Below are 13,334 nucleotides of genomic sequence, written 5' to 3' on the forward strand. Positions count from 1 at the left end.
TTGTCTCTCTCCATCTCTCTGAATCTCCTTGTCTCTCTCTCCCCTCTGGTCCTCTCCTTCTCTGCCTCCCAGTCCCTCCCCGTCTCTCTGTCTCTCCTTCTCTTTGGTCTCTGGACAGCTGTGCCCCGTGCACCTCCCCCTCTGCCCTCTGTCTCCATCTCTCTGTCTTTCTGCTGCCTTCCTTGGCTTTAGACCTCTACTCCCAGCTCCTCACCCTTGGGCCCCCTCCCCCACTATTTCCTAGATCCTCTGAGGCTGAGCAGAATTGGGATGAGGGATGGAGAGGAAGGGAGGGGAAGTCCCAGTGGGGAGAAGAGGGTCAGCCAGACCGGCTTGGCTCCCTGGGCATCTTTGTCAGAGCCCCGCCCAGCACCACACAGCCCGCCCATTTATAAGCCACTCGGCGCCCAGGCGTCACCCATACCTCTGTCTCCACCATCGCGCAGCAGTCCTGCAGGTAGGGGCATCCGCCCTGCACAGCTCTCTGCTCAGAGGCTGGCACCTCTGCTCTGTTCTTCCTCCAACCGACTCCACATCTGTCTCCTTACATTCCTCTGACTGCTTACCTCTCTGGACATCCCTGTCTTCCTCATGCCCCCTGTGACCGCCCCCCTTCTCAACCTGTTGACACTGGGTTGAATTTGGAAGTTCTGGGGCCTGGTTCCCCCTCTGCTAACCCTCTTGGCTGGGCCATCAGGTATGAGGTGTTTTTCTTCAGCTCCCTGAGCCTCAGTGTTCTGTCTGTGAAATGGGCTTGCAGAAAAAAAAGGTACTGGGCAGGTGTGAGTGCTACCGGCAGCATCTCTATAGGCACCCAGCTCCGATCTCTCTCTGCCCTTGTCTCTGACTCTGCCTGTCTCTTGGTCGTTCTCTCCAGCACTGCCTTTGGTATAAGAGGGTCCTCTGGGGTCTGTCGGGCAGCTGTACAGAGATGGGCGAGTTTCTCGCCCCCAACCCCATACATCCCTGTCCCATTCTTTCCTAGCAGGCAAGCTGACTTGGCCTCTTTCTCCCCAGCATCCTTACCCCTGAGAACTCAGCCCCCAGTGCCCCACCCCTTGCCCTGACCTCCCTCAGTATCCAGCACCCCCTGGGCAGACTCTGACGCTGTCACCGCCGCCACCTCTGCCATCCCCAACGCCACCTCCTCAGAGCCAGCAAGATGCAGTTTGAGATGCACGACAACGTGAAAGGCAAAGGTGGGATCGCTGGATGGACCCTCAAACCTTCCAGTCCCTGGAACATGGCCACTTCCTTCCCCTGGGCACTCTGGCTTCGAAGACAGACGGCGCCTGCTTGCACCCCAGAAGCCCTGAAACGCGGGAACCCAGCACCCCAAGCCCAGACCTGGAGGAGGCGGCGGCACGTCTCGGCCCCGCCCACATGTGGCGCCAACCTCCCCTAGACCTGCAGGATGCCCCCTTTACCCCCAGCTGAACCAGACATGCAGCAACTCCGGGGACAGAACGGGGGTGGCGATGCCCAGAAGTGGCGGCAGGGACTGGGAAGACGCAGTGGTGTCCCCTCGATGGGCGGCCTGGTGGCCTTGCCCGGACTGCCCGGCAGAGGGAGGGGCGGCAGAGGTGCCAGGGCCGGGGAGGTGCTGCGAGGCTGCCCGCTGACCCCCGCCGCCTCCCTCTGCAGCCATGTCCTACCCAGTGACCAGTCAGCCCCAAAGCGCCAGCACCTGCTACCAGACCCAGCTCAGTGACTGGCACACCGGCCTCACGGACTGCTGCAACGACATGCCCGTCTGTGAGTGCCCTGTCGCTCCCTCTCCAGACCTGGGAAGGAGCGGGAGGGGAAGGAGGGTCACCCTCCTCACCCCACTCCCCGGTCCCTTCCGTGGGCCTTGAATTCCCGGTCTCTAACCCTCCCGCCTTTCTCCGACGCCCGATACTCCCTAGGATCCTGGCTTCACCACACCTTCCAACTCTCACGGGGACCCTCCTCGTCCCCCTTGCACCCTCGACTGTTTTCCTTGTGGCTCCAACTCCTTCTTTAAACCCTCTTTCCCGCTCTAGAAACCCTTACTCTTCGGGCCCCTAATTTCCTCTGGGACTTTCACTTCTTCCAACACTCAGTAGCCTCTGGGACCCTCACCCGGCGCCCCGCGGACCCCGCCTCGCCCCTCTCCGAGGCGGAGCCGCCCGGAGGCAGCCGGTGGGCCCCGCCCTTAGCGCCCTGCGTGCGCTCCAGGTCTGTGCGGCACCTTCGCCCCCCTGTGCCTCGCCTGCCGCATCTCCGACGACTTCGGCGAGTGCTGCTGCACGCCCTACCTGCCCGGAGGCCTGCACTCCCTGCGCACCGGCCTGCGCGAGCGCTACCGCATCCAGGTGCGTGCGCGCCCGGGACGCGTGGGAGCCGAGGGCTGGGGGGCTGGCCTCCTCGGGTGCCAGGTTAGGGCTGCTAACCCTTCTCTCCCACCCTCCAGGGCTCCGTCGGGAAGGACTGGGCGGCCCTCACCTTTTGTTTGCCCTGCGCCCTCTGTCAGATGGCGCGGGAACTGAAGATCCGAGAGTAAACAAGTTTCCCCCACCTTCTCCTTGCCCCCCGCCCCCACCCTTCTCCTTTTCCCCACCGTGACGCCTGCCCTCCTCTGCCCTCTCCTGGGAAGGCCTGCCCCTCCACCCCATCCCTCACCAAAAATGCGACCACAATAAAAACCTGAAAACCAACTCCGCCTACATCCTTTTTCTCCCAAGGAAGGAATCTGGGTGGAGAAGGAGGTTCGATGGGGGAGGCGGGGACACAAGGGAGATGCCTAGGTGTGGAGGGAGTTCCAGAGGAAGATGCTTGACCTGCATCTGCTGTGTACGTCGTTGGCAAGTCTCTTCCCTCACTAAGTCAGGGAGTCCTCGCTAACAAAGTAAAACCACTAACTCCTTAGCTGCCAGCCTAAAGCTCTGACCCGAGCCTGAAAAGAAGCAAACCCCGAAAGGCTGTCTGGGAACCATGCAGGCACTAACCCTTCAAAGAACAAATTTAGAAGAGTCCCCTTGCTCAGTCATTGCCTGTGGACTCTTGGTCTACATACAGTGCTAACAGACTTGAGGGCTCTGTCTTCAAAGCACAGAACTGTCAGGTTTAAAATTCTAGAGCTGAAAGGAACACTCAAGGATCATCTGATTCAATCCACCCTCTATTGCAAAAGCAACTAGCAGATTAGAAACTGTTCAGGTTTCAACACTGGACAGACCTGTCCAGTGACTCTTGCCACTTCCTAGCTGTGTTATCTTAGTAAATTAATAAAACTTTCTGAGCCTCTTGCCCCCACAAATTCTGGTGGTTCTACTTTCAGAACATATCCAGAGTCTCCCTTCTCCCCACTCTACTGCAAGACTTGTTCCAACCACAGTGGCTCCGCCACTGAGCTTCCTGCCTTACCTCCAGCTCGTTTTTAGTTTCTCCCCCACAGAGGAGCCCTGTGGACACGTGTGGAAGTAGATCACATGTCTCCTGGGCTCAGAACCCTCTGATGGCACCTTCTGCATGGAGGAAAAAGCCAGAGTTTGGGGACTTCCCTGGTGGTCCAGTGGTTAAGAATCTGCCTTCCAATGCAAGGGAAATGAGTTCAAGCATTGGCCAGGGAACTAAGATCACACATGCTAGAGAGCAATAAGCCTGTGAGCCACAACAAGATACAGCTAAGGTATGACACAGATAAAAATAAGTATTAAAAAAAAAAAAAAGAAAAGAAAGCGTCCCCACAGCAACTCAAGGACCTGCACAATCTGCCTCTTTTTCCCCCTGTGACCTTCCCTCTTTATTCTCTTTATTCCACAGGAGGCTCTTTGTTGTTTCTCTGAAATGTTAGGCACGCTCCCACGTTAGGATCTTTGCTCTGGCTCTTCCCACAACTCAGAGGTCTTTCCTCAGATGTCCTTATGGCTGATTCCTTCACTGCTGCTCACGTCATCTTAAGAGCGAGGCCTCCCTGGGACTTCCCTGGTGGTCCAGTGGCCAAGACTCCGCACGTCCAGTGTAGGGGGCCCATGTTTGATCCCTGGTTGGGGAACTAGATCCCACATGCCACAACTAAAGATCCCACATGCTACAGCTAGGACCCAGCACCGCCAAATAAATTAAAAAATCAAATGAAAACTCATGCCAAGCACCGAGCACAGTGCTGGAGTGCTGTAGGCCCTTGGTAAAATTTCTCCTGAAGTCCCTAGGATGTGAGTGGCCACACACGGCTGGAATCCAGGTCCCTAGCCTCCTGTGTCCAGGCTTTCTCTCACTTCACTATGAGCCTCTTGCATTCAGGTGTGTGGATACTAGGGAGAGGTGCCAGGCAAGGGGCTGACATGGAGGAAGGAGGAACACACGCCATGGGGCATCTGTACAGGGACATCTATATAGCAGTGACAGGGGTTGGAGGGAGGCTAGCTCTGTCCCAGAGGAAAAATCCAGTCCAAGAGCAAATATTCTTCTTAGGAAGGCAAAGTCACAGCGTGAGTGTTAGGCAGAGGCCTTACCAAAGGGTCTGAGCACAACATGTAGGAGTCTGGAAGAACCTCAGCTCCTTTCTGGTTATGCGTGACCATGGGCTCCAGACTCCCTGAGGCAGCATGTCCCAATGCTACCTAGCTTCCCCAGTTGGGCAATTCTGCCTTATCCTGAGCACAAATTGGCCATTTTGAACACCGACTCCTGGTGTCTGCTCTGCGCTGAGATAGCTTTCAGTGAGGTCAATCTGTGCTGAGTAATGCCATCCTTCCTTGGGACGTGGAACAGCCTGCTGGTCAGGAACGTGGGTGAGAGAGTCAGAAGGTCTGGGTTCATATGGCAGCTGTCACTCAAAGAAAAAGAAAGTGAAGTCACTCACTCGTGTCCGAGTCTTTGGGACCCCATGGACTGTAACCTACCAGGCTCCTCGGTCCATGGGATTTTCCAGGCACAAGTACTGGAGTGGGTTGCCACTTCCTTCTCCATAATGTCTATGAAGTAATGTTTTTTCATCTGCAAGATGGAGACTACATGGTACCTACCTCATACAATTGGTTGTTGGAAAGATAAAATGAAAAGATCAAGCGAGCCATCTAGCATTGATACTTAGCAATGTAAGTTCACAGTCACGTCTTGGAGGTCAGGTGTGACTATCATCTCATGAAGGCAAAATGTGTGTGGGCAGAGTAATCCCCTCAAATTCCTTAAACTGCCCATCAAGTCTGAAAATATCATGATAGTCACAGGCTGCACTGAAGGCTCACTGGCCCCCTTGATGCAACACATTTCTGTGTTCTTGGCTAAATATCAGAGGTGGCCAGCCTGCGCCTTGGGGCTGGGTTTGCAGAAAGTTAACAGAAAAAAATTTTTTTTTCATTCTTTATTTTTGGCTGTGCTGGGTCTTCCTTGCTACAAGGTTACTCTCTAGTTGCAGGGCGAAGGCTTCTCGTTGGGGAGCACGGGCTTGTCGGGCCTCAGAGGTTTTGGCTCCGATGCTAGAGCACAGGCTCAGTGGTTGTGGCACCTGGGCTTAGTTGCTCCGTGGCATGTGGGATCTTCCCAGATCAGGGATCGAACTCCGCTATCCTGCACTGGCAGGTGGATTTTTTATCACTGAGCCACCAGGGATGCCCCCCACAAGTACACTGTTGAACACTCCCAGCCACACTGAAGGGATGGGGTCTCCTGTCCCTACCTTCCCTCACAACAGGGCTCTTGCTCACCCAGGGGACTGGCAAATAGAAGTCTCCATGCTGCTTTCCATTTGGGTTGAGAATCTACTTGAAATGGAGAACACTCACTGTGCCAAGGCCTCATTTCAGTCTTTGTGCTGCCTGAGTTCTCTTAATGTTAGGGGCCAGAATAAAACCCGAACTTGGGACCAAGGCAGGTTGTTTTCCTTCCTGAGCTGAGTAAGGGTCTCTTCTCAATAGGGATCTGGGCAAGGGTAAAAGGTCTCACTGCCCTCAGGCCCCCTCAGTTCACGCCTTCTGGGAAACAAGAGCTTCTGTAGTGGTACCACCCCCATGCCCACCAGAAGACATGGTGAAGAGTTAGGCCCTGGCCACATGGCTTGGGGAGTGGGGGCACCAAGATAAGGAGGTTTATCCGACGTAACCAGCTCTCAGGTGCCAGGTCAGAGAGCCAAGCCAGCCCATCTTCTACAGACAGCACTGGATACCGGGTCTTCCACACACTCTTTATTTGTTGCTTTTACTGCTCCCCCAATTTCCCACAGCCTCTGATGGCACACAGGGATCAGCCTCTTAGACGAAGGCCCCCAGCAGACAGGAAGACACAGGGTCCCCACTTTCCAAGGTCAAAAAAACAGCTGGGGGCGGGGGTGGTGGAGCCTTGGGAAAGAAGGAGTCCAAAGTTCAAGATGGTCAGGAATGGGGGAGGCGGGGCAGTCCTAGGGGCAGAAGGGCTCAGAAGTCCAAGGTGGCAGCTGGGGTGAGGGGAGGCCCTGGGGAAAGGCCAGATGCTGCTTCAAGGCAACGTCATCTGGGAAGAGAGCTGCAGGCTGAAAACTTGTCATTTCTATTCCCAACCTGGGTATCCCCCTCCCCCACAACCTCACCCAGGCCGGCATCTCAGGCAGGGGCTTTGTCTCCTCATGCGCCCTGGCAGTGCAGTGACACTGGCCCGGGTATCGGGGACCACCACCTGAGCTTGTCCCTGCAGCCTCGTGGTAGCAGAACCAGCAACTTGCTGTGGCTCGCTGGGCGGCTCCACTTCCAGTCTCCTCTCAGCAGCACCCCTCCTTCACTACTGGGCCAACCCCCACACTCAGCCCCCTCTGCCCAGATCCTCAGGGCAGTGGCTGTGTCCCTGGTGGGACTTGACTGAGGAGATGTCGCTGAAAGGCATCTCAGGTCTAAAGCTGGACTCCTACTAATCTTCCCCCACAGCCCCAGTCTGTCCCACCTTGGCCCACAGTTTGGGCCACAAAGCTGGCGTCAGCCTGGCCTCGTTCCCTCCCCTATTCCGATGTCCATGTATGCCGTCCTAACATCCTTCCACTCACCTCCCGCTTCTGTCCCAGACTCCTCTCACAGCCTCTGCCCTGACCTGGCCCATCTCAGGTCCTGTCCCCCTGCGGCTTCTCTCGGCATCTCTTGTCTATTCTCCACACAGCTGAGTGACCTCTTAAATACATCGGATCCTGTCATTCTCCCTCAGAAGACTGTCCAATGGCTTCCCAATGCCCTGAGAATAAAACCCCAAGCCCTACTCGGGGTCGATGGGCCCCGGGTGATCCGCCCCCTGCTCGACCCTGACCCCGCCGCCTCTGCACATCTGGTCAGGGCCACACTGGCCAGCTTTCCGACCCTTTTCAGTAACATCAGCCACTTCCCGCCTCTCTCCTCGCAGTTCCTTCTGCCTGGATCCCGCTCCCCACAGCTCCTCCCACAGTGGGTTTCCTTCTTAAAGTCGAGCTTCGAGCTTCGCACACTGAACAACTGACGACCCCAAGGTCCCTCACCCCGTTGCTAACTCACACCGCTCGCCCGGTTCAGACATGCTTTTCCTCGTTTGTGCGTGGGCGCGCGCATGCGCACGTAGACTGATTCCCGGCACTGGGACCTAAAATCCCGCGAGACCAGGGACCTTGACTGTCTAGGTTCCTACTCACGCCCAGTGTCTTCAACGGTGCCTGGCGCATAGTAGGTAATCAGTAATTGTTGAACGCAGAACAAAGAAGGCTCTGTCTGGGGACCCTCCCCCCAGGGAAAAGAAACCGGAGGTCTCCGAGAACACAGTGTCCCAGTTGGAGGGGCCCCAAGTCCAGGGCGGCCACCCTAAGGGGACTCGACTGCTGGGGCTGAAGGTCCCGCCAAGGGTCAGAGGGACATGCTGGTGAGGTTGTCCTGGCTCAGCAGCCCCTTCCGGCCCGCACCAGCCCCGTGCCCACTGCCCCCAGCACCCCCGCCGCCGCCGCAGTACTCGTGCAGCCGGTGCCGCAGTGTGACGAGCGCTGACCCCAGGCAGGCGCCGTTGGGTGCGTGGGGCCCACCAGGCAGTTGGAGCAGCAGTGTGGCCACGCCGGCCATGCCATCCTCGGTGGGCTCAAGGGTGATAGGCCCGGCTCGCAGGCCGGCAGTGGTGGTGGGGATGGCCGGTGGGCAGCAGCCGCCTCCTACAGGTCCCCAGGGCCCGCCGGCCCCCGTCAGCAGCAAGGGTGCCAAGAAGGGCTCAGAGCGGCGGAAGGCGGGTGGCGGGAGCCCGGCAGGCTTCCAGGCAGGGGCTGGGGCAGCAGGGTCCGGCGGAAAGCAGACGGTGACCTTGGCGAAGGGGCGGCTGGCCATCTTGGTCATCTCCTGCAGGTGCCGGCGCTGTTCCTGCCGGTGGTCCAGGGCCTGCTTGGCCTTCCAGAGCAGCACACAGAGCGAGAGGAAGAGGAAGAAGCAGGAGAAGAACACGGAGAAGAAGACAAACAGGTCAATGTGGGCTTGGTCCTGCCGGAAGAAGAGCAAGCCCTGCGAGTCAGCTGAGCCGTTGGCACTGGGCCCACTTGGGTCTCCCACACCCAACAGGAGCAGGTAGAAGCGGCTGGACTTCAGGGTGTGGTGCTCGTGCGGGTAGGTGATGACCAGCCGGTCCCTCACGCCACGGACCACCAGCACCGCCGACGGCTCTGTCACTGTCACGTAGGTGATCAGGCCCCGTGGCCAGACCTCCCGCACTCGCGGCTCTGCTGAGGTAGCCAGCCCACCTCCAGCCCCGGGTCCCCCTAGATCCCCAGGTCCCCGGGGACCACCGTCAGCAGGGGGTGGGGGGGGTGGGGGAGGCGGTGGCGGCTGGATATGCACGGTGTGGACACCAGTGTCAGGAGCCACGCGGACCACAAAGGTGTCATAGGAGGTGGAGACATAGAGGTCCACGGCGCCAAAGGTCACGTCCAGCGTCAGGCGGATGTCCACATTGGTGAATTTGGGCTGCACTCCAAAAAGAACCGTGCGGCCGGGGCCCAGAGCCCGGCGCTTGGGCTCGTGGAAACAGTTGGTCTGGGACGTGGGGTCCAGGCAGTACTCCTGCTCCACGGAGATGAGGCGGTAGCACTGCTGGCCCCCTAGCGGGCTCCCGTGGAATGACTCTCGGCACTTGGCACACTGCGGGCAGGGCAGGGTGAAGCAACTCAGCGTCCAGTCCTCCAAGGAAACAGACTGTATTTTGTACCTACTGGTAAGTAACCTCTGCCACTGTACCAGGTCCTCTATTTTGTATCTACTGATTAGTTGTCCCCATGTCCCAGCAGCTTCCCTGTGACCCCGCCCCCCCAAACGTCCCTGACAGCGTGGACACCAACAGCAGCCTACACTCCAGCACTGCAGTTCCTGGTGTTACCCCAGCAACCACAGCACCCTGATGGCGAAGCTTCTGGAACTCTGGGACACAGCGATGCAGAGCTCTGTTGAATCCTGGCTTGACCACCTCCCTAGCCGTGTGGCCTTGGACTAGTGACCTATCCTTGCTGAACTGGAGACTCTTCCTCTGTACCCGGGGAGCAAACACTGCTGAAATCATAGGCTCCGCACGAGTGGGCCCGCCTGGCCTGCTGGCCTTGCTATTTCTGACTGTAACAAGTAGGTCCTCCCTCGGAGCCTTTGTACTGGTTGAGCCTCTGCCTGGATCGCTTGCCTGCTCCCCCAAGTCTGAATGTCCAGTGTTCTCACGTCCATCGGGTCTTTACTCAAGTGTCACCTTGAGTGACACTTACCTTCTCGCTCAGGCCTTTCTTGGCCACTGTATCTACCATTTCCACTCCCCCACACCCCCGAGCCCTCCTCTCTGCTTCATTTTCCTCCTTACTGCTCATCACTAACACCCTGGGTGTCTGACTTATTTTTCTGTTTATTGCTGGACTTCTCCATGAGTTTGCCAGAAAGTGAAAGCATTAAGTCACTCAGTCATGCTTGACTCTTTACGACCTCAAGCCCACCAGGTTCCTCTGACCGTGAAGTTCTCCAGGCAAGAATACTGGAGTAGGTTGTCATTTCCCTCTCCGGGGGATCTTCCTGACCCAGAGATCAAACCCAGGTCTCCTGCATTGCAGGCAGATTCTCTACCATCTGAGCCACCAGGGAAGGACAGAACATTTTGCCTGTTTTGTTCCCTTCTGTGTCCCAGCCCTCTGCGTAGTGCCTGGTGTAACTAGGTGCTCAGTAAATATGTGCGGAATGAATGAGTGGATGGGTAACAGCTCACGATTCCTGCAGCCCAGTAGAAATCACTCAGTCTCTGAGGTTGACCAGAGCCAGTCCAAGCTCCAAACCCACGCAGCTGTTTGACCCCGGACAGGTCTCTGAGCCTCTTCCTCTTCTGCCCACAGCTCACTGAGGCCTCAGCACAGCCTTCCTGAGCCTTCCATGTGTGTGCTGTCTCCACTGTATCTGTGGCATAGCTCCAACTCAGTGGCAAGCACTCCCTATATAGTAACTACCACTGCTATCACTGGGTGCTTCCCAGGTGGCTCAGTGGTAAAGAATCTGCCTACCAATGCAGGAGACACAGATTTGATCCCTAGATCAGGAAGATCCCCTGGAGAAGGAAATAGCAACCTACTCCAGTACTCTTGCCTGGAGAATCCCATGGACAGAGGAGCCTGGTGAGCTACCGTCCATGGGGTGGCAAAGAGTCAGACATGACTGAGCAACTGACAGCAACAACTGCTGTCATTAGAAATGAAAGAAACTGCTTTATCAGAGCCCCCAAACAGAGCTGCTGGAGGAGAAGGTCTGAACTCATCTCCAAAGCTGTCTGTTCAGACAAAGACCAACAGGCCTTTTGATTAAACATCAAGAAAGCAAAACTGGTCCTGGGTGACACCTGTCCTGGGTCAGACAGCTGTGGGTTTGGAGCTTGGACTGACCCTGGTCAATCCCAGGTGTGAGCACCTGGATCTGGCCAGTCCTGAAGGCAGACTCCAGAACTCAGTTTTGAGAGCCACATTTTGTTTCTTGCTCAGCTACTATGATAGGAGTTTTCCAGCATTTGCCATCTTTAAGTTGTGACTACCTGTAATGGAGCCTGTCTCCTTACCACCCTGAAAGCCCCCCAGGAGGCTCATTTCTGGGTTCCCAGTATCACACTGAGGGCCTGACACTGACTGCTGCTGCTAAGTCGCTTCAGTCATGTCCGACTCTGTGCAACCCCATAGACGGCAGCCCACAAGGCTCCCCTGTCCCTGGGATTCTCCAGGCAGGATCACTGGAGTGGGTTGCCATTTCCTTCTCCAATGCATGAAAGTGAAAAGTGAAAGTGAAGTCGCTTAGTCGTGTCTGACTCTTAGCGACCCCATGGACTACAGCCCACCAGGCTCCTCTGTCCATGGGATTTTCCAGGCAAGGGTACTGGAGTGGGGTGCCATTGCCTTCTCCGTAGGGATCAGTTTATCAAGCTGACCTTGATCCCCAGGACCACATATACCAGAACTATATTGTCAGTCCTGCCTGAGCCAGGCTGCCTCATCCCAGCTCGGACCTCTTCTGGGCTTGGTGCCCTTGACCTGTAACTTGCATCTCCAGCCGTACCTGGTATTTGTAGCAGTCTCGGCGGTCACTGGGGGAGCTGCCCTGGCACGTGCCCGTCTCTGTGTTGTTCTGACATGGGCAGCCTGTCCCATCCTGCTCATTACACGTGTCCGCGTGGCCATTACATTGGCATCTGAAGAGAGGGAAGAAGATGCGGGTTATAGAGCTCCCATGACCTACAGGGGCCAGGCTGGATGCTGCAATCCGTGAGGCCAGAAGAGGAAGCTGAGGCTCACAGCAGTCAAGCCGTTTACCCCAAGGCCACAGAGCTGTTCGGTGGCTGAGTCAGGATTAGAACCTAGGTTGGACGGACTCCAGGGTCAGAAGGAAGGGGATGGAATGGGGAGACTGGCGTGAGGCGTCTCCCTCAGGGTCCTCTCTATTTTTTCTTATTTTTAAATTAAAAATGTTTTTTAATTTTTGGCTGCGCTGGGTCTTCATTGTGGCATGTGGGCTCTCAAGTTGCAGTGCACAGGCTTAGTTGCTCCCCAGCATGTGGGATCTTAGTTCTTGGACCAGGGATGGAACCCACGTCCCCTGCATCGGAAGGTAGATTCTTAACCACTGGCCCACCAGAGGCATCCCAGGGCAGTCTCTGCCTAACAGTCTCCACCAGGGCTGCTTAGCAGCCTGCATTTCAGTACCAGCCTCTGAGGTGGAAGGTCTCCCACCTGAGTCTATCTATTGCCCCCAACCCTGGCATCAGGGGACCCCATCCTTGCCTGAGGGCTGAGGACTGGGGAGAGGACTCAGGCTCTCAGAGCTGCTCCTATTGGGCAAGGCGGAGGTCCCTGGCCCGCCTCCACTTACTTGGTGCATTTCCCGTCGAGGAGAAAGTAGCCGTGGAGGCAGCTCTCACACTTATCCCCGTAGCTGTTATTCTGGCAGTGCACACACACAGCCTCATCTTCACTGGGACCCTCTGTCACCCACTGTTCAATCTGGCCAAGGGAGGACAGGGCGATCGCCAACCAACACGGACCAGACCCCTCCTTCAGACCCAGGAGCTCAGGACCCCAGCCTCTTTCACCTCATCTGGATCCAGCGAGTACTTCTCCGGCTCCCTTCTGGCTATCTCAAGCTCCTTCCTGGAGACGCAGACGTGGCTGTTGCCGCGACAAAAGGCGTGGCAGGGCCGGCAGGTCCCTCCCCCCACGGCTGAACCCACAAACAGTGGGAGGCACTGCTCACAGTGGCTGCCCTGGAAACCAGGGACAGAGTGGTCAGAGGCAGTGAAGGGTCCTAGTGGGTGTGAGAGTGGGGGGAGGTTCTGACAGCACCCAGCTTCCCTGGTGGCTCAGACAGTAGAGAACCTGCCTGCAATGCAGGAGACCCGGGTTTGATCCCTGGCCTGGAGAAGAGAGTGGCTACCCACTCCAATATTCCATGGACAGAGGAGCTTGGCAGGCAACAGTCCACAGGGTCGCAGAGAGTTGGACACAACTGAGCAACTAACACTTTCCACTTCCTGAGAGCACCATGGGAAGGCAACAGTGGCTCCGGCATTTGGCTCGGGCCACCCCAGCCCCTCTACCGTTTGGCCCTCCACCTTCATTTGCACACCTCCAGTGACGGGGTTTCAGTCCCCTTCAGTCCGGGGTGTTGAGCTCAGAAAGCCATTCCCTACCTGATCCTAAATGCTGTTCCACGTGCTCACCCTCCCTGGCCCAGCACTAACTGTCACACTATTCCCAGGCACCCCACTGTGACACAGCCCCAGAAGGTGTCCCCACGGTCCTTTCATCCCCCCTGAGATAGGGCTATGCCATCTCCTCCCTGCGTCTAGCTGACAGGGGCTTGGGACGAGGCTCAAGATGCCTGAGCGCAGGCGGAAGGCCAGCAGGGCCCGGG

General features: G+C 57.0%; 2 protein-coding genes across 3 annotated transcripts in view; one reads left to right on the plus strand and one right to left on the minus strand.

The window, feature by feature from the left end:
- Window positions 359-2,678, plus strand: CNFN (cornifelin). 2 transcript variants are annotated; one of them, XM_018062505.1, is made up of 5 exons: window positions 386-457; window positions 1,018-1,199; window positions 1,645-1,755; window positions 2,200-2,336; window positions 2,435-2,678. In XM_018062505.1, exons 2-5 carry the CDS (start codon window positions 1,163-1,165, stop codon window positions 2,522-2,524), a joined length of 375 nt encoding a protein of 124 aa, XP_017917994.1. In that variant the 5' UTR covers window positions 386-457; window positions 1,018-1,162; the 3' UTR covers window positions 2,525-2,678. The 2 variants fall into 2 exon arrangements, with proteins under 2 accessions (XP_017917995.1, XP_017917994.1); XM_018062506.1 differs by lacking the exon at window positions 1,018-1,199 and having other exon boundaries at window positions 359-457; window positions 2,435-2,672.
- MEGF8 (multiple EGF like domains 8) overlaps window positions 6,135-13,334 on the minus strand; it is a 41,300-nt gene continuing 34,100 nt past the window's right edge. The window contains exons 38-41 of the mRNA XM_018062464.1: window positions 12,514-12,684; window positions 12,294-12,424; window positions 11,484-11,616; window positions 6,135-9,062 (exon numbers count right to left, since the gene is read on the minus strand). Coding sequence (XP_017917953.1) covers window positions 7,794-9,062; window positions 11,484-11,616; window positions 12,294-12,424; window positions 12,514-12,684 — 1,704 coding nt within the window. The 3' untranslated portion in view covers window positions 6,135-7,793. The remainder of the gene's footprint in view (window positions 9,063-11,483; window positions 11,617-12,293; window positions 12,425-12,513; window positions 12,685-13,334) is intronic.

This window comes from Capra hircus, chromosome 18, assembly GCF_001704415.2.
Source record: "Capra hircus breed San Clemente chromosome 18, ASM170441v1, whole genome shotgun sequence".
Classification (NCBI taxonomy): Eukaryota; Metazoa; Chordata; class Mammalia; order Artiodactyla; family Bovidae; genus Capra; species Capra hircus.

What these genes read in the sequence shown, in the direction of transcription:
- CNFN (XM_018062505.1), top strand. Translation starts at nt 1,163, where the DNA reads ATGCAGTTTGAGATGCACGACAACGTGAAAGGCAAAG. An exon ending in CTGCAACGACATGCCCGTCT is followed by an intron (nt 1,756 to 2,199) that starts GTGAGTGCCCTG and finishes CGTGCGCTCCAG; the next exon opens with GTCTGTGCGGCACCTTCGCC. An exon ending in GCGAGCGCTACCGCATCCAG is followed by an intron (nt 2,337 to 2,434) that starts GTGCGTGCGCGC and finishes CCCACCCTCCAG; the next exon opens with GGCTCCGTCGGGAAGGACTG.